Source organism: Ursus maritimus, unplaced genomic scaffold, assembly GCF_017311325.1.
Source record: "Ursus maritimus isolate PB19 unplaced genomic scaffold, ASM1731132v1 scaffold_10, whole genome shotgun sequence".
Taxonomy (NCBI): domain Eukaryota; kingdom Metazoa; phylum Chordata; class Mammalia; order Carnivora; family Ursidae; genus Ursus; species Ursus maritimus.
Window position 1 is genome coordinate 14720344 of NW_024423344.1, and position 27126 is coordinate 14747469.

A 27126-nucleotide genomic window follows, 5' to 3' on the forward strand; every position below is an offset into this window, starting at 1 on the left:
ATAATTTTATTTTGAATTCTGAATTTTCCCTGAATAAGGAAAAGTCATTTAAGTAGCTTTAAAATGTCTAGCAGAAAAACTGAAATGATTCTATTTGGATGAATTTCCTCATACAACTTTAAAATTCAGAGAACATTTGTTAAGGCATTTCTATGCATGGAGCACTATTATCATTATGGAACATGCAAAGCTGTAAATTACCTTTAAGGAACTTATAACCAAGTAAGAGAGAAAAACATACAGAAAGCTAAAAAGTGAAGTTCGTTGAATTTATAATCATGATATAATCTGAGGACAGTAAGTCCAATGGGATCATGGAAATTTCGGATTCTGATTGTAGGAACTGAGAAGTGCTTCATAGAGAGCATAGTTTTAAAACCAGTTCAGTCAGGCTTATGAAACTTCTTTTTTTTTTTTTTTAAAGATTTTATTTATTTATTTGACAGAGATAGAGACAGCCAGCGAGAGAGGGAACACAAGCAGGGGGAGTGGGAGAGGAAGCAGGCTCATAGCAGAGGAGCCTGATGTGGGGCTCGATCCCAGAACGCCGGGATCACGCCCTGAGCCGAAGGCAGACGCTTAACCGCTCTGCCACCCAGGCGCCCCAGGCTTATGAAACTTCTAATCTGTAATTGATTTTTTTCCCCCGGGGGGTGACAATTGGAATTTGCAAAACAATCTTTTAAAGGCTATCCAATTATAAAATTTCTTAAATTTTTATTTGAGTAGAGTAGACACAATGTTACATACATTTTAGGTGAACAACATAGTGATTTGACAAGTTTATACATTACACAATGTTCAGTACAACTGTAGCTACCATTTGTCACCATACATCACTATTATAATATCATTGACTATATTCTTAATGCCGTGCCTTTTATTCCTGTGACTTATTCATTCCATTACTGGAAGCTTGTATCTGTTGTCCCTTTTACCCATTTTCCCCATCCCTCCATCGTGCTCCCCTCTAACAACCATCATCTTCCATATCTTGGCTATTATAAATAATGCTTCAGTAAACATAGGGGTGCATATATCATTCCAAAAATCATTTTCATTGGGTAGATACTCAGTAGTGGAATTACTTGATTATGGGGTATTTCTATTTTTAATTTTTTGAGAACCCTCCATACTTGTTTTCTACAGTGGCTGAAAATAAACTCAAAAACTCAAAATGGAGTAAAGACCTAAACGTGAGACCTGAAAACTTTAAAAATCCTTGAAGAGAACACAAGGGGTATTTTTTCTGACATTGCCTTTGCGACATTTTTCTAGATATGTCTCCTAAGGCAAGGGAAACAAAAGCAAAAATAAAGTATTAGGACTACATCAAAATAGAAGGTTTTTGCACAGTGAAGGAAACCACCAACAAAATGAAAAGGCAACCTATTGAATGAGAGAAGATATTCACAAATTATATATCTGATAAGAGGTTAATATTCAAAATGTATGAGGAACTCATGCAACTCAAGTCCAAAAAAACAATCCAGTTAAAAAATGGGCAGAGGCAAAAATTGACAAGGCAAAAAACAAGAATTGCTGGAGAGGATGTGGAGAAAGGGGATCCCTCCTACATTGTTGGTGGGAATGCAAGTTGGTACAGCCACTCTGGAAAACAGTGCGGAGGTCCCTTAAAAAGTTAAAAATTGAGCTACCCTATGATCCAGCCATTGCACTGCTGGGTATTTACCCCAAAGATACAGACGTAGTGAAGAGAAGGGCCATATGCACCCCAATGTTCATAGCAGCATTGTCCACAATTGCTAAATCGTGGAAGAAACCGAGATGCCCTTCAACAGATGACTGGATTAAGAAGTTGTGGTCCATATATACAATGGAATATTACTCAGCTATCAGAAAGAACGAGTTCTCAACATTTGCTGCAACATGGACGGCACTGGAGGAGATAATGCTAAGTGAAATAAGTCAAGCAGAGAAAGACAATTATCATATGGTTTCTCTCATCTATGGAACATAAGAACTAGGAAGATCAGTAGGGGAAGAAAGGGATAAAGAAGGAGGGGTAATCAGAAGGGAGAACGAAGCATGAGAGACTATGGACTCTGAGAAACACACTGAGGGCTTCAGAGGGGAGGGGGTGGGGGAATGGGAGAGGCTGGTGATGGGTATTAAGGAGGGCACGTATTGCATGGTGCACTGGGTGTTATACGCAACTAATGAATCATCGAACTTTACATCAAAAACCAGGGATGTACTGTATGGTGACTAACATAATATAATAAAAAAAACATTAAAAAAAATGGGCAGAGGACCTGAATAGACTTTTTTCAAATAAGACATACAGATGGCCAACAGACACAGGAGAAGATGCTCAGCATCACTAATCATCAGGGAAATGCAAATCAAAACCAGTTAGATATCACTTTACACCTTTAGTCAGAATGGCTAAAATAAAAAGACAAGAAATAAGTGTTGGCTTAATTAATTTCAGAAAATGTTCGGAGGCGCCTGGGTGGCACAGTCATTAAGCGTCTGCCTTCGGTTCAGGGCGTGATCCCAGTGTTCTGGGATCGAGCCCCACATCAGGGTCCTCCATTAGGAGTCTGCTTCTTCCTCTCCCACTCCCCCTGCTTGTGTTCCCTCTCTCGCTGGCTGTCTCTCTCTGTCAAAGAAATAAAAATCTTTAAAGAAAAAAAATGTTCAACCTGATTTCTGATTTTGCCCATGTCGGAGTAACTGCTACTGAATGTGCCGTACTACTGTAAATAACTATAAAAATGGGCAATATGTACAAAACATCTGTTTTTGACACTTGTCAATACACAGCACAGGTCTGAGATCCTTGAGTGTAGGAATCTATTTAAGATGAGCTTGGTATTCACCCTTGATATCTGGCTGGGGCCAATAAAAATATTTTCCCATATTTTAGCTGTGGAGGCAGCTGAACTGAGGATGTTGAGATCAGAGTTCAGGCTAGCTTGAAATAGCTAAAATATACAGAGCAGGGGGCAAAAAAGGAGCAAGCTGTTGGGGTAAGGGCAGAAGTCTTTCTGAGGGTTTCCTGTGCATTCTTTGCCGAGTGTAGGGCTGTCATTTACAGGGGGAGGCTCCATGAGCCCTAGGAGGAAGAAGGTGTTAACTAGTAGCAGAAGAGAGGCAGTAGAGGTTACACAGTTGTTTGAGACTATGGAGTGTCAACCCAGTGAGAGGTGGTTTATTTCCACATCCTTCAGTGCTCAGTAATTATCATACAAATGAATGACAGTAGTGATAGAAATTTTGGAGTTTTACTCTACTGGATTATAGTTAGTTATACATGTGTCCAACCAGATCATTTCTACAAAGTGTATCTTTTAAGATTATATAATATTGCTTTTGCAGTTTAATTTTTTTAAATTTCTAGCCTATCACAGTATCCTTTCTTCTGTGCAACTGCATGCATATTTAAAACTTATTCATATTAGAAGAATGAGGTACAGGAAATTGCTTAATATTGGCAAATGATTACTTAATTTGAAATTAGTTTCTCAGTATCATGTTAAATATTTCTCTGAGATATTGGTTGGTATCAGTGATGTGTTTCTCTTATTTAATATTTGAAATGTTGTAGTTAAAATGCTGATACTTGGTATTTCTGCCATTATCATAATTTTTAAAGATTTGATTGGGTGGGGGCACCTGGGTGGCTCAGTCATTTAAGTGTCTGACTTCAGGTCATGATCTAAGGTCCTAGGATCAAGCGCCATATCTCAGGCTCTGCGTTCAGGGGGCGTCGGCTTCTCTGTCTCCCTCTGCTCCTCCTCCTGCTTGCGTGCACGCATGCATGCGTGCGCGTTCTCTCTCTCTCTCTCTCTCAAATAAATCTTCAAAAAGAAGATTTGATTGGGTGAACAATTGTCCACTGTGTTGAAGTACTGACTCACGCACTGAAATTTTCTGTGCTGATATATTTGCCATTTGTTGACATGTTTGTGACTATAATCTTTTCTTTAATATTTGCTTATTAAGAAGTGGTAGTAATGATTGTAGGGCATGCAATTGAATAAAATTCATCAGTATATCAAATATTTATTATATTTAAGGAACTGTTCTAAGCTCTTAGGGTTAAAAATGATCAAGTTTATACTCTTTATGAGAATAATTATATCCCTATATGTTTATAATTGAAAGTTGATATGTGTACCCGAAAGGAAATATAATGCAAATACTATTAAAGTTTTGTGGAGGGGCGCCTGGGTAGCGCAGTCGTTAAAGCGTCTGCCTTCGGCTCAGGGCGTGATCCTGGTGTACTGGGATCGAGTCCCATATCGGGCTCCTCCGCTCTGAGCCGCTGTGAGCCTTCCTCTCCCACTCCCCCTGCTGTGTTCCCTCTCTCGCTGGCTGTCTCTCTGTCACATAAACAAATAAATTCTTAAAAAAAAAAAAAAGTTTTGTGGAAGGATGATTAATTTCAGCTACAAAGGCTTTAGGAACTCTTTGTTGAAAAAGTTTTTGTGGTTCTTGAAAAATACATAAATTTCAGGGGAAGAGCAGGACATGATGATAGAATGTGAGAGAGGGGGCAGGATTACAGGGTAGAAGCAAGGAAGTGTAGGATATGTTTATGGTTTAATCCACAATCAGGCATAGCTTCATGGCAGAATACAGAGTAGGTAGGCTGAGTGGCTTATAGTGGAATGTGAGGATGATTATGATAGGTTGAAACCAAGTTATTGAAGATTTTGAATATCAAAATAGTGAATTTTGATTTTCCAGCCATTTGGAATTATAAAAAAAAAACTGTAGCAGAAGAACGGATTGATCCTATTTATGTATTTTCCTAGAGAAGTTTGGAAATGTAGATATTAGAGTCTGAATTATTTTTAATGAATTTAAATTTTAATGAATAATTTTACTTTTTAATGAATTTCTTCCCTTCAAAATGAAGGGAAAATTCTACAATATACAGCAGGTAACATTCTCTTAGTTATATGTCAGGAAATATAATTCATCGAATGTTGCAATGTCATTACCTATTAAAATCAGCAATACTTGTCACATAGTGATCCTGGAAGAGCAATAGGTATTGCCATATACGCATTTTCAGACATTAGTATTAGAAAATAACAAGTCTCTGCTTTTGCAGCAATTAGGTAAACTTAATTTGGTTGCATTTAGCAGTGTTCTGGAACATTTTCTCATACTCATGTTAAGTAATTCCAGTTTGGGTGATTAGGGTTATACTCAATGTGGCTTTGCCTCATAAACAACTATGTTACAGATACCTGAATGTTCACTATCATAAGTGCAATATACCATTACATAAAATTTATGGTGAATGTTTTATGAGTGACATTTATGAAGAAAAGTTGAACATAGAAAAATATTTGTATAATACTAAGTAGAAAAGGACATAGTAATAACAGCTACCATTCTGAGTTGCTTTTAAAGATCTATGTATTGTTCAAAGTACTCTATTTACTATTTTATCTGTTAGGTGTGTAACAGATGAGAGGTAAATAACTTGTGGATGGATACACAGTTAGTAATAGAGTAGGGATTCAGACTTAATTCTAACTGATTGTGAATCTAATGTTTTTAACTATTTGTTGCACTGTGTAAAACTGACAATACAATAATTTTACTTTTTTAAATCTCAGAGCTTTTATTCAAGTTTTACTGAGATATAATTGACACATAACATTGTATTAATTTAAAGCATTCAGTGTAATGATTTGATATATGTATATACTGTGAAATGATTACCACGATAAGGTTAGTTGGCACATCCATTACCTCACATAGTCAATTTTTAGGGTGTACTGAAAACTTTTAAATCTCTCTTAGCAACTCCCAAATATACAATAAAGTATTATTAACTCTAATTAACATTTTGTATATTGTATCTTCAGAATTACTCATCTTAAAAGTAGAAGTTTATAGTCTTTGACTATCTTTACCAATTTATCTACCGCCACCTTCCTTCTCTGGTCATTCTTTGTATCTATGAGTTCTTTGTTTGAGATTCCACATATATGTAAGGTCATATAATATTGGTCTGTCTCTGACTTATTTCACCTAGCAAAATGCCCTCAAGGTCCATATGGTGTTCAAAGGGCATGATTTCATTCTTTTTTATGGCTGAATAACATCCCATTGTATATATACATATACACACCACATTTGCTTTATCCATTTATTCATCTGTGGACACATAGGTTGCTTCCATGTTTTGGCTATTATAAATAATGCTGCAGTGAACATGGGGGTACATATATTTTTTGAATTAATGTTTTATTTTTGGGGATAAATATCTAGAAGTGGAATTGCAGATCATATGGCAGTTCTATCTTTAAGTTTTTTTAATAAAATTTTTTAAGTTTTAAAAATTTATTTGAGAGAGGGAGAGCCACGCACGTGTTTGTGTGTGTGTGGGGGGGGAGGGGCAGAAGAAGAGGGAGAGAATCCCAAACAGACTCCACTTGAGCACAGAGCCCAAGGTAGGGCTCAATCCCAGACCCCGAGACTATAACCTGAGCCAAAACCAAGACCCTCGACCGTCTGAGCCACCCAGGTGCCCCGGTTTTTAAGTTTTTGAGAACATGTCATATCGTTTTCCATAGTTGTTGCATTTACATTCCCACCAACAGTGCAAAAGGATTCTCTTTCCTCCACATCCTTGAAAACACTTGTTATATCTTGTCTTTTTGGTAATAGCCATTCTAACAGGTGTGAGGTGATAGCTCATTGTGGTTTTGATTTGTATTCCCCTAATTAGTGATATCAAGCATTTTTTCATGTGTCAGTTGGCCATCTATATGTCTTTTTTGAAAAGATGTCTGTTCAGGTCCTCTGCCTATTTTTAAATCAGATTTTTTTTTTTTTTTTGGTGTTGAATTGTACGAGTTTTTTATATATTTTGGATATTAACCCCTTATCAGGTATATGATTTGCAGATATTTTCTCCTGTTTGATAGCTTGCTTTTTCATTTTGTTGGTGGTTTCCATAGCTGTGCAGAAGCTTTTTAGTTTGATGTAGCCCGCTGGTCCCCTGGTTGATTTTTGCTTTTTTTGCCATTGTTTTTGTCAAATCCGAAAAATTCCTTAATATAATGTAGCTCTACTGGCTAGACCGTATGTTCCTTTTCCTCCAGTTGCTATTCCCATCATTTACACATTGCTTTTCTTGGTATAATATCATCAACATAAGGAAGCACCACTACTCTACTTGATTAAACAGCTTGCCCTTGGGTCATCCAACTCCTTGACTCCCCTCTTCGTTATTTGGTCTGCTTCTCCAGTGTTTTAATAACATATATACTCTTCCTCAAAATTCCCTCAATTAAATGCTTTTATTTCTACAAACTAACTCATATGTTTTACTCCTCCAAAAATAATTAAATCTGCTTTTGATCAGTGCTTTGCAACATAAGTAAATAATCTATTTGTGAAATTTTACTTCAAATGATTGGAATAGAAACATAAATATTAAACATTTGCGCATGTATAATTCTACCTAAATACCTATTAAAGTGTTTATTTTTTAATACCAAGGCAACCAGTGAAGAAGGCAAATTAAATTGGTTTTATGTTGCCAATATTACTACCTAATATAGTTAACTCATAATTTTATTCAGATATTACTTTTTAAAAAATTCTTTTTATTGTACTTGTCACCTATTCTTCAGTGCAAGAAGGACTGAAATACAATCTTTATTTTAAACCAGAACATGTGTTAAGCCCAACTGTTACCTCTAGATTAGGAAGTATGAATCTGTGAGTTACATAAACAAATTAAATTTTGAAACTCTGAGGTGGCAGATAAAGTTCTACATTCCATTTAATTGAGAAGAGAAAGCAATGTTTGATCCAAAATACTGCAATTTTGTTAGCTTATTACTTATATCAAAATATGTAAACGTGCTTACCTTTAAAAGACAAAAAGTACCATCCATAGCACATATATACAACTTTTCATTTATTCATGTTACTCTTTGTTGGTAGATGTCTAATAAATGGTTTGCGCCCGAGTTCAAGGAAGGGAGGCTCTCTGATACTAGTTTAAAAGTAGAAAATGGGCTAAATTTGGCCTGACATGTTTGGTCTGCACAGTGTTTTTAAACATTGGCATTAAATTACAAATTAGGTGATTTTATAAAGAAGTCTAGAGTTCATGTTTCTTCTGAAAAATATTGAAGAACTGGCAACATGGTACAATAATTGATTTGAGCTGAGCATTGAGGGACACTTTAAACAGGATATGCACTGTCTAATATGAAGAAATCCCCATGTGGCCTGCTTCATTTATACACATATCTATTTGGCTCCTGTACAGTTTGGAACGTTTGGTTTAATCTTACTGTAACATTAGAGTAATGAAATGAGGCCACATTGGTTAAATGATTTCTTTGACACTTATTAAATAAAGGTCTAGAGATAATTAGTGGTAGAGTCTGGATTATAATCCAGATCACTTTACCATTAATTCATTAATACTGACTATGAGTCAGAAGACTTGACATTGTGTCTTGGCATTCTCCCTTCCAGATCTTAATCTCCCTGACATTCAGTTTTCATAGTTGTAAGTTGAAAATAATAATAATAGTCATATCATGTGATTTTTGCAAAGGTTAAATATTATTTGTCTTTGTCAGGTTTATATCTGCAGAGAAATTCTAACCATTTCTAACAATACCTTTCTTGTTACAACTAGTACGTCTTTGTTATTTGTCTATATAAAGTGGTGATATGTTTTAATGAGGCTTTCTTCTGGGTTTAACATGACTTTCTGATACTTTTGTGGATAGTATTATTACTCAATATGTTGATATACTTTTTATAGTAGAGACATAAATATTTTTGCATATAAACATTTTTCATAGTCTTAAATGATAATCATTTTTCTGCATAAGTAATTCATGTACCAGGTGCTTTTTACTCCTGTAAATATTTTTGAATGTGTTAACTAGAAAAATTAAATTTATATTATGAAGTATTAAATCAAAACCCTTTTGGTACAGATTTAATAACATCTGGCTTTATATTTTTTCTAATAAAATTAGTTTATAAATAATCAAAAAACAAAACAAAAATATGCAGATCTGAGTGTGTTTATTAACATGGTGAGTAAAATTTTAACTCATAGAATTGAAGTGAGAATAACGAAATAATGTAATACGACTGGCTAATGTCTGACATTTGGAAGGGTCAAAACAAATTGTCTATTACTGTAAATGTTTCTGTGCCTTAAAACTTTAGAGTTTTATTATGTTACATTTAAAAAGAGTATTTAATTTAGTTTTATTTTTTCAGAGCACCTTCAAATTTAAATCTGAGAGTGACATTCATTTGGCAGAACATCATAAACAGGTTCTCTATGATGGGAAACTTGCAAGTAGTATTGCATTTACATATAATGCTAAGGCCACCGATGCTCAGCTATGCTTGGAATCATCACCGAAGGAAAATGCATCAATTTTTGTTCATTCCCCACATGCTCTAATGCTCCAGGTAGGTGAATAGTGGCTTAGTTTAATATTCTCATTGAGCATTAACAGTATGTATTTTACATATTAAACCTGGCTAATCCGTAGATCTGTAGTTCCTATTTCTTTTTCTTTTTGTTTTCTACTTCTTTGAGTGACATTTTTGCCTTTTCCCTTATTTTCTTATTTTTATTTTTTGCCAATATACTTTACCCTGGACTAGTCAGTCTCCTTAGTAGGGAATCTGTCGTCTCTGTTATCTTGTCTGTTCTGTATCTGTTGAAATAAAATCAGTTGATTAGCTGAACAGATAGTTGTTAGACACAAAAATATACTTTGCTTTAAGAATATACTAGTATAACACGCCCATATAAAAATTACTTGAAAATCTTTAAATCTGCTAATAGTATTTCTTATTCTAAATTGTTTTTTGATTTATAGCTTCATATTTTCAGTATAAAAATCTCAACTTCAGGGTCAAATTTAAAAGTGGCAAAGATATTTCAAGTTTTTATTTTATATGTGTATTAGAAATTTTATAATTTAGGGATTTTAAATGTCTGTGTTTTTAAATTTTTTTGCAAAGTCATTTGGAACAAGGAAATAGTGATAACTTTATGCTTCAGGAGTTTAATACACGTTTTTGTTTTTGAATGTAGGATGTGAAAGCTATAGTAACACATTCAATTCATAGTGCAATTCATTCAATTGGAGGCATTCAAGTGCTTTTTCCACTTTTTGCCCAACTGGACAATCGGCAGCTCAATGACAGTCAAGTGGAAACAACTGTCTGGTAAGTTTTCTTTAAATGTGTAATTTCTTGTAATTTTTACACACTTAGATTATGCCTGGCATAGTCGATGCTGTGTAAATGCATTATAATATTTGATTTTTATCCCTGAAGTACTAATAAAAGTTTCTTTAGGACTAAGGCAGATATGTATTTACATAATATTTAAACTTGACACTTATAATCATAAAAGAATGACTTCCTTGATAATAAATCAAAACTTCTTACCAGATGTTGCATAATGAATGATTTTAATACAGATCGAGGAAAAATATCAGTCCTAACCTTATCCTTTGGAAATGCTTATGGTTTGGATCATCCATGAAATCCTGTTAAACAAAATTACTAGGGTAAAATTTATTCTGAAGAAACAGTATTTGGTAACAGTTACATTATTTATATATTATATATTAGTATTATTTTATACTTATGTTATCATAATACTAGCATAATATTAATTGATATTAGCTTTCCTTTAAATATAGTTCATATATGAGAATCCAGATCTACCCAGTGGCATATCTGTGTTTATATAAAAATTTAGTTATTTTCTAATTAGGTTTATTTCATGTGCAATTCTGTAGCTTCCTTTCTTTTTATTAAAATGTACCTCATGCATCAAATGCTGATTTAATTTTATATCTTAGAATCATTTCTATAAGAAGTTGAATGTGAATTCAACAACTATTTTTACTCTGTACATTGCTATGTTTGGAGAATTTAAAGAGAAAATCGTATAGGTAAACATTCATTTTTACTCCAGAAGCAATATAGGAGTGCTTCCCTAGTATGTACACATATACATGCAGTTCTTCATGGGTCATCCAATTTTGAATTGTTGGAAAACCTAGTGAATAAAGCAAAGATGGGAAAATAAATTTAAATTCCATTGAAATACAACATGATTTTCTCATATTTATTATCTGAATACGCTATAAACAAAATTCTATTTTAATTGCTAATAATATTGTCCTGGTATAGAGACCACCTTTATGTACAGTATAAACGTGACCTGTACATTTATAACACCCAGCTCCTATCCATGGGTCATGCTTTCTTTTATATCAATGTAAAGGTTGGAATCTTGAAGTAAACAGCTTTGAAGTAAAAAGGAATCCTGAGATCATGCCCTGCTCTGATACTGTTTTGCTATAAGCTCTTAAATAATTTCATCAGGGGGGATATCAGCCTAGTAGAAAGATAAAACCTCAAATTTCAGTCCTGGATCTAAATTCAAAACGTTTTGCTCTTAATCATCTGAGTGAACCAATACACATTGTAATCAGTAATTAAAAACTTAGTAAGTTCTATGAAAAGAAGTTGGGGATGAAGTAGTCAGTAGAAAACGCCCATGTGTAATTTAAATATTCCTTATGAATTAATATTGTCTATAATCATTTTAACCTGAAATGGAATTTGTTGCTTTGGGAAGAAAAATTAGAAAGATTATATAGTTTGAAAATGTTATAACTAAAACTATCACAATAATTTATATCTATGTGAATAGCTATTATAAAATCTTAGTGCTAAAATCATATTTTAACAGGTTATCTGGTCCATTCATTCAGGGCACATGGTTATTTTTCATTGCCTGTCTTCAAAACTCATTTTAATGTTTATATTTTGGTACTTAAACTATTTATTTCATCAGGAGATAGAACACAATGGAAGGGGTCAGCATTCTGATTTTCATTTTTACTTGTTTTTAGTTCTTTTGTATCATTCATCTTAATTTTTTTCTGTAATAAATAACTTCAACTTTTGCAGTGCTATATATGTCTTAGTTTAAATCCAACAGAAAACATATAATAAGAAAAGTATCACCATCCTTTTTAGTAATAATACATACCCAATTCCAAGCTACCTTGAAATTCAGTTATGTGCTATTTTGAATTCTTATCTAATACTTTGCATTAATTGTGTCAAAGCCCTTGATGTCTGAGGTTGGCTTTTTTGTGGAAAATTGTATCTATCAGTAAAATAGTCTTGTTATTTCAAGTTTTGAAGGGGGCCATTACAGATAAGTGTGTACATCAGTGATAGAATCTTTTGGTTTTTAAAATGTTAAAACCAAGTTATTAAATGGGACTTCTCCCTCTACTTGAAGAACCCAGATTCTTAGCTGTAGGGCAAGGGTCAATAGAATTTCTTGTTTTCTGGCTATATCATAAATTCATATAGATGAATGAGACCTTGAAATAGGAAATATCACCTTATTTTTAGTTATTATTAAGTTGTTCTAGATGAATGAGAACCTATTGGAAGTTTTTAAATTTCCAGAGAAAATTAGATATATTCTTTTTTTCAAAATCTGTTTGTATAATAAACATATGCCAACAATTATGATATTATGTAATTTTTAATTACCTTTTGGAGAAATTGAGCTAAGCTGTAAAATCAGTTACTTTTCTGTCTTCCGTGTTTTAAGCTGAAGCATCTAGGTTCCATGTTCTTTCCTCCACTCAGTAGTCCTTTTTAATAAACTTTTTATTGTTTATCTGGTGGCACTATTGTACTGTCCTTAGAAATCTTGAAGAGTTTTACTACAAGGGGGGCTTAGTATTAAAATAATTTATTGAAGCAATAATCTTATTTTCTGGAGCTTTTATAAATAGGCTTTGTGCAGAATTTTTGTGGCTTTGTTTTTTCATGAAGGCTATGTATTATGGTTGTTACATGTGTGGATTTTCAAGTCAGACGTGGGTTCAAATCCCGAGTTTACTGTATTATTAGTGCAACTTTGAATATGTTAACAATTTTGTGCTTCCGTTTCCACCATTATAAAATTGCAATAATAATAGCACATTGGATTATTTAGATTAAATGTGATAAAAAACAGATCTTTATAGTGAGCACTCAGTACATGCTGGGTTTTGTTACCATGACAATGGGCTAGATGATCTACAAGAGTATCTCTAATACTGTGGTTTTATATTTTAAAAATTATATATCATTAATCTTGGAAATTGTTGTTATAATATGGGCTGTAATTACTTTGTATTTGAACTTCTTTCTATCAATGATAGTATTTACAATAGAGACGTAAGTAATTAATTAGGACTTATATTTTGAACTTCAGTTGTAGTGATGAAAACTGGTTCGAACTGTAGATAAGGTGGCTTAAAATAGAGGATGTGTTAACTCAAGTTTTGAAGCCAACACCAAGTCAAAGACAGCCTGGGAGGGTTTAAGGTGATTTTTATTTAGCTGGTTTTTGAATTTTGTATAGCTGCCCCTTTACTACTTAAATCTCCAGGAGTAACACTTTTTGTCGCCTTTTCTTTTAACACGTATTTATAGCTTTTATCATGGCACAAAAAAATTCACCAACAGAATGAGTAGATAAATATTACTGAACTGAGTTAAATAGCTTGTGGCATAACAAACAGTATTTTTGATGTTACCTGTTTTTGATAAGTAAATTAGGCCAATTTGTAGTTGCCATCGTGATTTCACTCTATTCATAATGATTCTCAAGCCCTGTGACCACCTTGAGTAAATCTGCCAAGTGATCAAAGCCATTTGGATGTTTTGTCATTCTTCAGGAACTAGTACTATTTTATATTAGACTTGTCAGTCTCAGTCCCGTGAATATTGAGAGCAATAACTAAACAAATTGCCTTTCATTAGACATTTAATAAATAGCTAATGACTAAAAGAATGAGCAAATGATTAATAAATTATTTCAAGAAGTAAAACTCTAATCTTGAAGTAATCATATTTTTTTGTATTTTGTATCTCAGAATGACTCAATAAATTAGAAATATCATTTTCCTTTAATTTGGATGATCAGATACATTTTAACTGACATATCTTTCTCATTTGGTCCACCCTCCTTTTTTTCAGAACATATGTTATTGAATTCTTTACATGATAAAATTAAATCTTCCTTGTTGCATGATATGGGAAGAATTTGCTTTGAAAAAATGTGTTTTCTGGTGCAAGGCATAAATAGGCTTTTGTATATCAAACAACTAAAAATACACCAAGGAAGAAACTCTCATTAGAGACAGTGTGATGCAATGAGCAGTTCTTTTGTGTCAGACAGATTAAGACTCAAACCAGTGTTCTGTACTATCTGGTGTTAGGTGATGGGATTGTTCAAGAGTGTGTAGTAGTAGTAGTAGTACATGGCATTTACTGAGTACTTACTATGTGCCAGTCTCTGTAACTGTAATATCTCACCTAATACTTTCTGCTACTAAGGGAGAGAAAAACCAAGTAACTTCCTCAAACCACAAGACTTAAGTAGCAGATTAGAACCAGAATCCTATTCCCGAAAGCCTGACTCCAGAGCCCTCCCTCTAAACCACTGTGGACAACTGTGAGAATCACTTTTGCCAGCTGTGGAATGGTTTTTAATAATGCCAACTTTATCTGACTGTAAAATGAATTAAACTAAGATAGTATGTGCAAAATATCTATCACAGTGTCTGGTACATAGTAGACATTGAATGTGTTTCTTTCTTTCCTCAGTAAATATTAGTCTATTGATGTGATACAGTATTACTAAAATTTATTTCTAATGCTGTTTAACTCTGAAAAATTTTGCAAATTATCAATCTCGAGTGATAGTTTAAGGAATTCTTTTTAAATATATAAATATTTTTCTCAGAAAACTGTTCTTTTTGTTTTTAGTTATGATACAAGTCATTTGGTAGACTGCTTGATGGAATGTGAGATATAAAAAAAATTTAGAGAATCCCAAAAGGAATTTATGTCAGTGACTTATCATTAAGAATCTTCTTGTAATGTGAATGTTAATGGCTCATTAATTTGTTCAGTAAACTTAAATGAAGATTTCTTTCTTTCTTTCTTTCTTTCTTTCTTTCTTTCTTTCTTTCTTTCTTTCTTTCCTTCCTTCCTTCCTTCCTTCCTTCCTTCCTTCCTTCCTTTTTTTTTTTTTTAAGAGAGGGAGACAAAGAGGTACAGGAAGGGGCAGAGGGCAAGGGAGAGAGAGAATCCCAAGCAGGCTCCAACCCATCATGGAGCCTGATACTAGGCTGGATCTCACAACCCTGAGATCATGACCTAAGCCAAAATCAAGAGTTGGTCACTTAACCGACTGAGCCACCCAGGTTTCCCAAGATTTTTTTTTTTTTTCTTAAAATGTATTTTGCTCATCAGTTATTCCAGTGATTATCTTGAATTTTATAACCCCCTTAATAATTAAGCCGTTACTTTAATTAAAATTTTCATTGTAGGGGCGCCTGGGTAGCGCATTCGTTAAGCGTCTGCCTTCGGCTCAGGGCCTGATCCCGGCGTTCCGGGATCGAGTCCCACATTGGGCTCCTCCACTGGGAGCCTGCTTCTTCCTCTCCCACTCCCCTTGCTGTGTTCCCTCTCTTGCTGGCTGTCTCTCTGTCAAATAAATAAATAAAATCTTTAAAAAAAATTTTCATTGTAAATTCCTGATTAGCACTATGGTCATGTGTAAATCAACAAAATTGTCTGGATATTTCAGTATTTCAGTGACTACCTAAACCAGATTTTCCATTACACTTTCAAATGACTTAAAAATCCTTTCTCCAGCCATGTTTTCTGATTGTTAGTTCAGGGAAAGTTACCTATTACATATACAATGTCAAAATTTTATTGTATAGTTTTAATCCAACTAACAAAAAAATGAAATGTGATTGATTTCAGTAGGCAAAAGAAGTGAAATTAGTACCTGTTTATAATGATTGTCTCTCTTGTGAAGGTTATTGTTAATATATGTAGAATATAATATTTTGGGGGCGCCTGGGTGGCTCAGTCGTTAAGTGTCTGCCTTCAGCTCAGGGCGTAATCCCAGCGTTCTGGGATCAAGCCCCACATTGGGCTCCTCCGCTGAGAGCCTGCTTCTTCCTCTCCCACTCTCCCTGCTTGTGTTCCCTGTCTACTGGTGTCTCTCTCTCTGTCAAATAAATAAATAAATAAATAAATAAATAGAAGAAGAATATAGTATTTTGGTTTCCAAAAGCATTTAAGTATTTTTAAATATATACCTATCAAATTATATTCCCTTTATATTTCTTCAGAAAGAATGTATGTCTGTCACTTCTTACTATATCTAGTTTGCTGTTTTTAGTTTACTAAATTATTAATGAAAAATTCTTTGAAGTAAAACAGACACAAAGTGTATTTGATGTACATGTATTACTACTATTAGAGGAGAATAAAAGCAAATAATTTATTTAGTAAGATTTAACTAAAGTAAAATGGAATTTATATTGAATTTACTGTGAAAATTAATTTTTAAGAAGTAAAAAATAAAATACATTAAGTATTCTGCCTGAAACATAAGAAAACTATAATTTAATGTTCAAATAACTTCCTCTTGTCAGGCAAGTCCTTTATACTCTGTGGAGTCTCTACAGGAGATATCTAATAATAAAACTTCTAGTACATCTAGAAATTTAATAAATTTGTCAGCTGTCAACAAGAATGGATGTTTTGTTTTATTCTAGATTTGTGACTTATGATTTATTGACTTTTCAAATAAGCTGGTGTCTTATAGTCCATTTTAAAGTTTTTTTATAATGAGTGATTGCTTTCACAATGGTTCTTTCATAAAAAGTTTCCTTTAAATTTAGTGAAATGCATTTTTAATGCTATGTTACTTTGTGCTATTTCATTTTACAGCACATATAATTTTGCTCTGTAAAAGGCAAGGCTTTTGCTTTATCTTTGCCCCCTACCCCCAAAAAGATAATTGTTTTGTCAAAGTAGTAACTGTAAATTATTTGTTGCAGAAATTTTGGCTACCATAAGCACATCTTTACTGAATTAGTTGCCTTAATTTTCCTCCAGTTTGTATATCCACACACTTTCTCCTTAGATATTTCAATCAATCTTGTCAAATCTTGTTATTTTTCACATGAAATAGCATTCATTTCTTTTAACTTTTCTGTCTATATTCCTTTTGAAAGTGAGAAAAATTCTTCATTCGATTTTATGATAATCATAGAGTCTAAAAATAAAATAAATATTATTTGCTTTTACAAGAACTATTGTCATATGTTGGACTCCACCTTCAGAAGCCCAGATTTTCTAATGAAAAGTTGGTAAAATACTAAGAGTCTCCCCAGTGTTGAGGCTCTTTTCCCTTACTCTTCCCTGGATGTGATGACCATTATGTGCAATGGGTTGAATCTTTAAGAAAAGAATTAATAAGTCATCATCAGGAGATTCTAGTCAATTTAGTATTGTAATTTTATTTGCTTTTACTTTATTTTGTTTCTAGGTCCATGGTCTTATTACCTAGGCTGACAACACCCAAAGCTTTTTTTCTAGCTATCTTCTATTTAGGGTCCATATACCCAAACCACATAGAAGGTATCTCAAAATCAACAGGCCTTAAATAAAAACCCAAAACTTTCTTCTCTGCATAATTTCTATTGCTTTTGATATTTTCATTTTTAATTTTTAGAATTAGTTTTAGTTTTTGTTAAAGACTTCATTTTTTTTAGAGCAGTTTGTTTACCATAAAATCAAGAAGAAGATAAAGAAATTTTCCATACACTCCCTTTCCCCACACATACCTACCCCCCCACCCCAATCAGTATCACTCACCAAAATGACACATTTTTTTACCAAGGATGAAACTAAATTATTACAATGTAATCGTTCAAAGTCTGTAGTGTATCTTAGAATTCATTCTTGGTGTTTTACATTCTGTGGGTTTGGACAAAAGTTATAATGACATATATCTATCATTATAATACCATAAAATATTTTTACTTTTTAAAAATTCTTTGTGCTCTGCTTATTCATCCTTTTCCTGCTCATACTCACCCCGTGGAAACCACTGGTCTTTTTTATTGTCTCCAGTAGTTTTGTCATTTCCACAATGTCATAGTTGAAATCATAGAGTAAGTAACCTTTTTAGATTGTCTTCTTTCACTTAGTAAAATGCATTTAGGATCCTTCCACGGCTTTTCATGACTTGATAGTTCATTTCTTCTTGCACTGAATATATATATATATATATATTCCTTTGTCTGTATGTAGCACAGTTTATTTATCCATTCACCTATCGAAGGACATCTTGGTTGTTTCCAGGTTTGGGCAATTATGACTAAAACAGCTGCAAACATTGTGCAGGTTTTTCTGTGGGTGTTAAGTTTTTAATTCCTTTGGGTAGATATCAAGGAGCATGATTGCTGGTTCATATGATGAAAGTATGTTTAGTTTTGTAAGAAACCTCTCAACTGTCTTCTAAAGTGCCCATACTGTTTTCTGCATTCCGCCAGTAGTGAGTGAGAGTTCCTGTTGCTCCATAACCTCACTAGCATTTGGTGTTGTCCGTATGCTGGAATTTGGCCATTGTAGAAGGTGTGTAGTGGTATCTCATTGTTTTAATTTGCATTTACCTGATGACATGATGTGGAACATCTTTTTATATCCTTGTTTGTCATCTGTTTATCTGCTTCAGTGAAGTGTCTGTTCAGGCCTTGGGTTCATTTTTTAACCAGCTCGTTTGTTTTCTTATTGTTCAATTTTAAGAGTTCTTTTTATATTTTGAATAACAGTCCTTCATCAGATGTGTCTATGGCAAATATTTTCTCCCAATCTGTAGCTTTTCTTTTAATTCTCTTGATATTGTTTTTCCTGGAGAAAATTTTAATTTTAATGAAGTCCAACTTATCAATTATTTCTTCATGGATTGTGCCTTTGGTGTTGTGTCTAAAAAGTCATCACCATACTCAAGGTCATCTAGGTTTTTTATGTTATCTCCCAAGAGTTACTTAGTTTTCCTTTTTACATTTATGTCTGTGATCCATTTTGAGTAAATTTTGAGACACTTGTAAGGTCTGTTTTCTAGATTTACTTTTTCATGTGATGGCCAGTTTTTCCAGCCACATTGTGGAAGACACTTTGCTCCATTGTATTTCCTTTGCTCATTTGTCAAAGATCAATCAAGACTATTTATTGGTGTCTTTTCTGGGCTCCCTCTTCTGTTCCATCCATTGATCTATTTTTTATTCTTTCACCAATACCACACTGTCTTGATTACTATAGCTTTATAGTAAGTCTTGAGGTTAGTAGTGTCTGTCCTCCAGCTCTGTTCTTTAATACTTTGTTGGCTACTTTTTGCCTCTTCATATAAACTTTGGAATATATTGTGACTATCTATAAAATAACTTAAGGAATTTTGACTAGTATTACACTGAACCTATAGATCAATTTGGTAAGGACTGACACCTTTTAAGTATTTATTCCTCCTATTCATCTACATGGGATACCTTTCCATTTATTTAGTTCATTTTTTATATAATTCTGGAGAGCTTTATAATTTTTATCATATAAATTTTGTATATATTTTTGTTAGATTTACACATAAGTATTTTTGGGGGTGCTAATATAAATGGTACTGAAATTTAAATTTCAAATTCCACTTGTTCATTGTTGGTTTGGAGGAAAACAGTTGACTTTTTAAATCGGTCTTGTATCCTGCAAGTCTGCTTTAATTGCTTATTAGTTCCAAGAGGTTTTTTTGTGGATTCTTTTGGATTTTTCTACACAGATAATCATGCTACCTGCAAACAAAGACAGTTTCATGTCTTCCTTGCTGATTTGTACATGTCTCCTTTTTTTCTTTTTTTGTCACAATAGCAAGGCTTCTAGTATGATGTGGAAAAGGAGTGGTGAGAGGGGACGTCATTGCCTTCTGTCTGATCTTAGTGGGAAAGCTTTGAGTTTTTTTGTTATTAAGTATGATGTTACCTGTGGGGTTTTTTTGTTTGTTTGTTTTAAAGATTTTATTTATTAGAGAGAGCAGGAGAAACAGAANNNNGAGTGTGTGAGCATGAAGAGGGGAAGGGGAAGGAGAGGGGGGAGAGAGAGAGGGTGAAGCAGGCTCCCTGCTGAGTGGGGAGCCAGTCACAGGGCTCATTTCAGAGCTTGATCCTAGGATCCTGGGATTATGACCTGAGCCAAAGGCAGGTGCTTAACTGACTGAGCCACCCAGGCACACCTAGCTGTGGGATTTTTATAGATAGTTTTTATCAAGTTGAGAAAGTTTCTTGTTTACTTACAAAGAGTTTTTAATCATGAATGGTTGTTGAATTGTGTCAAATGCTTTTTCTGCATCTGTTAAATTGAGCATGTCATTTTTCTTTTTTAGCCCGTTGATGTGATAGATTATATTAATTGATTTTTGAATATTGAACTAGCCTTGCATACTGGGGAGAAATCCCACTTGGTTGGGGTTGTATAATCCATTTATGCTTCTTTGGATACAATTTGCTAATATTGTGTTGAAGTTTTTTGTGTTTATGTTCATGGTTGATACTGGTCTGTAGTTTTCTTATAATGTTTTGTCTGGTTTTGGTATTAGAGCGATGTTGGATGAGTTAGGAATGAGTTGGGAAGAATGAGTTAGGAAGTTACTCTGCTTCAACCTTCTGAAAGATATTGTAGAGAATTGGTATAATTTCTTCCCATTTAAAATTTTTGGTAGAATTCCCTAGTGAACCCATCTGGGCCTGGTGCTTTCTGTTTTGGAAAAAAATTATTTTTAAAGATTTTATTTATTTATTTGACAGAGAGAGAGAGAGAGATCACAAGTAAGCAGAGCTGCAGGCAGAGGGAGAGGGAGAAGCAGGCTCCCTGCTGAGCTGAGGCTAGATCCCAGGACCCTGGAATTATGAGCTGAGCCAAACACAGACGCTTAACCGACTGACCCACACAGGTGCCCCATGTTTTGGAAAACTGTTAAATATTGAGTCAATTTCTTTAATAGATACAGGTCTGGTCAGAATGTCTTTCTTTTTGTGTGAGCTTTGACAGGTTGTGTCTTCAGGTAGCTGGTCCTTTTCATTAGGTCATCAAATCTGCGGACATAGAATTGTTCCTAGTATTTCTTTTTATCCTTTCAATTTCCATAGGATCTGTAGTTATATCCCTTCTTTCATTCCTGATATTAGTATTTGGTGTCCTCTCACTTTTTTTCTTAGACTGGCTAGAGGCTTAATCAATTTTATTGATCTTTTCAATGAACCAACTTTTTGTTCCATTGATTTTCTCTATTGATTACCTCTTTTAATTGCTTTCATTTGTACCTTAATTCTTATTATTTGTTTTTTTATGCTTACTTTGGATTGAGTTTGCTCTTCTTTTTCTAGTTTGCTAAGGTGGAAATGTAGATAATTATCTTAGATCTTTCCTCTTTTCTATAGGTGCATTATAGAGGTTTGATCACATAATTCCAGTGTGTGCAGAGGTGGTTCCCTGTACCAGTCACTACCAAACAATTCTCTGTAACACTAACTGATTGTTCTACAATTTATTTCAATTTTAATACTATCTACTTGGAGATAGTGTCAGATCCCACATGTTAATGGCCCAGTTGTAGAAGACTGCTGCTCTGACTTTAGACACCAATTACAAGCTTTTGGCCAACTGACTATAGATTGGGGAATCGAATTACCCCCTCCTTGGTCTTCTGATGCCAGGTGTTACCTGGACCTGTGACAGACTGACTATCAATCAGAGGTTCCTACCACCACTTCCTTCAGTATAATTAATTTGCTAGAGTGTCTCACAGAGCTCAGGGAAGTATTTTGCTTATTGGATTGCTGATTTTTTATAAAAAGATAGGATAAAAGGTACAGATGAATGTTTAGATGAGCATCCAGATGGAAGAAATGCACAGGGCAATGTATGGGGAAAGGGAACAGAGCTACCATGCCCTCTCCAGTCATGCCACTCTGCCAGCATCTCCATGTGCTTACAGACCAGCTCTCTGAACCCTATCCTGTTGCGATTTTATGGAGGCTTCATTACATAGATGATCGATTCAGTCATTGGTCATTGGTGATTGAACTCAATCTCCAGGTTTCCTCCCTTCCCTGGAAGACAGGGTGGGGGAGGGGGCACTGAAAGTTCCAACCTTTTAATCACATGATTGGCTTCACTAGCAACTAGTTCTCATCTTTAGGTGAGTTCCAAAAGTCATCTCATTAACATGACAAAAGACATCTTTCTTACTCCCATCACTTAGGAAGTCTCAAGGGTTTTAGGATCTTTGTGCCAGAAACAGGTATGAAGACCAAATATGAATATTGGTATTATAAATCACAGTATCACAGCATTCGATGCTATAAATTTCCTTGTAAGCATTGCTTTTACTCCATTCCAAAAATTTTACTAAGTTGTGTTTTCATTTCATTTAAAATATTTTTAATATACTTGTGATGTCCTTTACTGATGTTATTTAGAAGTGTGCTTTTAATCTCCCTGTGTTATGGGATTTTCCAGTTACCTTTCTGTTATTGACTTCTATTATTAATTCTGTTGTGATCTGAGAATAGACATTGTATGATTTTTTATTCTCTTTAATTTGTAAGATGTGGTTTATAGCCCTGAATGTGATCTAGCTTAGTGAATGTTCCATGTGAGCTTAAGAGAATTGTGTATTCAGCTGTTGTCAGATGAAGTCATGTATAGATATCAATTAACTCCAGTTATTTGTTGGTGGTGTTGAGTTCAGCTATGTCCTAACTGATTTTCTGCCTGCTGTATTTGTCTGTTTCTGAGGGAGGGGTTTGAAGTCTCCAAGTGTGACAGTAGATTCATCTGTTTTTCCTTGCAGTTTTAGCTGTATTTGCCTCACATAGTTTGATGTTCTGTTGTTAGGCACATACACTTTAAGAAATGTAATGTCTTTCTGAAGAATTGACTCCTATTTCTTTCTATAATGCCCTTCTTAATCTCTGATAACTTTCCTTGCTTTGAAGACTGCCTGTACGGAATTAATGCAGTACTTCTACTTTTTTTTTTTATTGTTGTTAGCATGGTATATTTTTTTCTATATATTTACTTTTAATCTATGTGTCTTTATATTTAAACTGGGTTTCTTTTAGACAACATATAGGTGGGTTGTATTTTTCACTTCCTTCTGACAGTTTCTGACCTTTAATTGATGCATTTAGGCATTGACATTCAAATTGATTATTTATATAGTTGGATTAATATCTACCATATTTGTTACTGTTTTATATTCGTTGTCTTGTTCTTTGTTCCTGTTTTTGTCATTACTCTTTTTCTGCTTTTTTGATTTTAAGTAAGCATTTTCTATAATTCCATTTTCTCTCCTTTCTTAGAAGCATATCAGTTATACTTACTTTTTTTTTTAACTTTTTTTAATGGTTGCCGTAGAGTTTGCAACTAAAGTCTACTATCAACAGTGTACTACTTTATGGGTATTGTGTGTACTTCATAACAAAATAATCATTGCTTCTTCTTGTCCCTAGTATCATTGCTGTCATTAACTTCATATGTCATTAATTTCATATATAAGCGTACATAAGCATATATTCATGTGCATAAATGTATAAGCATACATAATGAAATACAGTGTTGCTGTTATTATTTTGAATAAACTGTTGTGTATTAGATCATTTTAGAATTAAAAAAATGAAAGTTTTTATTTTACCTTCACTGTTCCTTCTTTAGTGCTCTTGCTTTTCTTTGTATAGATCCAAGTTTCTGACCTATATTATTTTCCTTCTCTCTAAAGAATTTTTGTTAACATTTTTTGCAAGCCAGGTCTACTAGCAACAAATTTCCTCAATTTTTGTCTGAGAAAGTCTTTATTTCTCCTTCACTTTTGAAGGGTAATTTTTTTTCAAAGGAAAAGAATATATTGGATTAGAAGCCCAACAGGGATATTTATTCTCTGTTAAAAAAAGTTTTCCCTCCTGCTCCACCACATCTATAGAGAAATATATTTTATTTTTATGATTTCAAATTATTTTCATACCTCACAATGGATGGGACTTGATCACATAATTGTTTTATGATCTCCTATGCTTATGTTATGAATGCCGTTCCTCTTATTTTTGATCACTTTAAGCACAGTTATTTAAACTTTTGAAACATTGATCTAATTTTTCAGGGTAGAGAACTTGAGATTGCTGGGGTTTTTTTCTCTCTCATCACTTTAAATTTTTCACTCCATTCTCTTCTTGCTTACATGATTTCTGAGGAAAATCAGATGTAATTTTTATCTTATTTCTACTATTGGTATTGTGTTTTTTCCCTTTGGCTTCTTATAGGAATTTTTTGTTGTTTGATTTTCTGTAATTTGAAAATGATATACCTACGTAGAGTTTACTTTGACGTTTATCTTGATTGGTGTTCTCTGAGTTTTCTGAATCTGTGGTTTGGTTTCTGATAAAAATCTGGGGGAAATTCTGAATCATTGTTTTTTAAAAAATATTTCTTCTTTTCCTTTCTAGCATTCTGGTATTCCCATTACGCGTATGCGACACATTTTGTAGTTGTCCCACAGTCCTTGGTATTCTTTTTTTTTTTTTTTTCTTTCCAGTTTTTGTTCTCTTTGGCTTTGGGTTTTTGAGGATTCTATTGATATATACTCTAGTTTACAAATTCTTTCCTCAGCCATGTTCAGTCTACTAATATTCCCATCAAATACACTTTTCATTTCTTCTACAGTATTTTTTATTGCTAGCATTTCTTTTTTGTCGTTCTTAGGAATTCCATCTCTCTGCTTTTACATTGTCCATTTGTTCTTTTATGATGTCTCTTTTATCCATTAGAGCCCTTAGCATAAGGGCTTAACATAATTTTTTCTTGATAGACAGTATGTACTTGGTAAAAGGAACTGCTATAAATAGGCCTGTGGTAATGTGATGGTGAGATTTCAGGGAGAGAAAGCATCCTTACCCCTGTATTAGTCTTTTAGTCAGCTTGTGCCTCTGGACCATGAACTTCACAAATGTTTCTCAGTTTTTTTTCAGCCCCCTTAGGTGGGAGAAGATGACTGTAGTTGACTGTAGTTGGATATTTCCTTTCTCTAGGTCAGTTAGGCTCTTATAATACCTCAGCAGGTCAGGATTGGTTAACTAGATTCTCCTGAGGACAGGCCTTGTTAACAGATTGCTCTGGTATGTTTCAAGTTCATTTTCCTTTCCCCTGGGAAGCCTGGGAGGGTTTTTCTGATACTTATGAAAACCTGGTTGATCTCCTGGAAATAAATTGCAGTGTAAATGTAGAGTCCTCTCTATGAGGGGAAGGGTTGAAAGCACTGAGATTACATCAATTTGTCAATTACAGTTCAGTTTTCCCTAACTGGACACTGTTTGCCACAGTGTTTCCACTTAGGTGTCTCTGCTCTGATACCATGACTCCCTCTGGTTTGCTGTTTGTCTTCTCAATCTTGAGGGCATCAGTTTGCCCTGTTCTTTTCTTCTCTTATTGGACCTAGAAGAGTTGTTGATTTATCAGTCTGCTTAGCTTTTTACTTGATAGAATGGATGGGCTCGTGGATTCCAGGATTTTTACTTTCAGAACAGAAACCTCTATATTGCTTTGTTTCATCTCTCTCTGACTGCTGGTTCGCCCTGGATTTGAACAGCATTATAGAAGTGTGCAGCAGAGTGAGGAAACTGAAGCACTAGCATTTTTGACAGAAATGAAAAGAAGAGCCCCACAACCAGAAATTATCCGGGAAATCATGGAAAGGGAAGAACTTGGGAAGTAGCTCAATGACCTTATGTATGAGTTCAGCTCTGAGCTGTACCTTTGTGATTCCGATCCAAATCAGAGGTCTAACCTTTGCAGTGAGGCAAGATAAAGAATCAAAAGTCATTCAGGTGGAAAGGAAAAAAAAGAACTATCCCTTTTACAGATGACATGATTGTCTATGTAAAAAATTCTTAAGGATTAACACACACAAAATTCTAGTAAGCAAGTTCAGAAAATTTGCAAGAGACAAGTTTCTCATGCAAGCATAAATTTTATTTCTGTGCATTAACAGTGTATAGTAGGAAGCCAAATGAAAAATACGCTTAACAATAGCTTCAGAAACTTAAATATTGAAAATATAAATGTCAGAAACATGTAAGGATCTGTGTGCTGAAATCTATAAATCGCTGATGAAAAAAATGGAAGTATTAAGTACATGATGAGATATATTGTGTTCATGTAAAGGAAGATTCAACATAGTAAAGATGTCATTGAATTGATCTATAGATTTAACATAATACCAATTAAATCCTGGCTAGATTTGTTTGTTGATATATGCCAGGTGATTTTTAAAATTTATATGGAAAGGTAAAGTAACTAGGATAGCTAAAATGACTTTGAAAAAGAATGAAGTTGAAGGAATAATACTTCCTGGATTTAAGACATACTATAAAGCTCTAATAATGAATACAGTATGTGAATCAGCAAGGTGATAGACACATGTATCTCTATAATAGAATAGATTCTAGAAATAGTCCCACACACATATGGACAATTGTTTTATGGTGAAGGTGCAAAATCAGTCTAAGGGAGGCATAGTTGTATGCCAAAAAATGGCTCTTGACATAAACCTCACACCTTAAAAAAATTTAACTCAAAATTAACTCTAAGTGTAAAATATAAAAGTGTAGAACTTTTAGAAGAAAACATATAGGAGAGAATCTTTGTGATCTAGACTAGGCAACATCAGTTTAGTCATAACAATAAAAGCGTGTACATAAAAGACAAAAATTGATAAATTTGACTTTGACATCATCAAAGTTAAAATTTTTTAGTTTGCAAAAGATACAACAAAAAGATGTTACAGACTGGAGGAAGATGGTAGAAAATTTTTACCTGACAAAGGATTATATCAAGAATATATAAAGAAGTCCCTTAAACTTCAATAGTAGGAAAACATAAAATTCAATTTAAAAAAATGGGCTTAAACTTGAACAGACACTTGACCCAAGAGGATATAAGGATGTCAAAATAGCACATGAAAAGATATTCAGCATTATTAATCAATAGGGTAATGTATATTAAAACTAGTATAAGATACAACTACACACTTAGTAGAATGGCCAAAATAAAAAATACTCATGGTTCCGAGTGCTGGCAAGGATGAGAAGCAACTGGAATATATTAGTGGCGGGATTGCCAAGTGGTACAGCC

General features: G+C 33.8%; 1 protein-coding gene across 1 annotated transcript in view; it reads left to right on the forward strand.

The window, feature by feature from the left end:
• Window positions 1-27126, forward strand: part of NBEA (neurobeachin) — a 664295-nt gene that overhangs the window by 103825 nt on the left and 533344 nt on the right. Inside the window, exons 9-10 of the mRNA XM_040622005.1 lie at window positions 9256-9453; window positions 10088-10221. Coding sequence (XP_040477939.1) covers window positions 9256-9453; window positions 10088-10221 — 332 coding nt within the window. The remainder of the gene's footprint in view (window positions 1-9255; window positions 9454-10087; window positions 10222-27126) is intronic.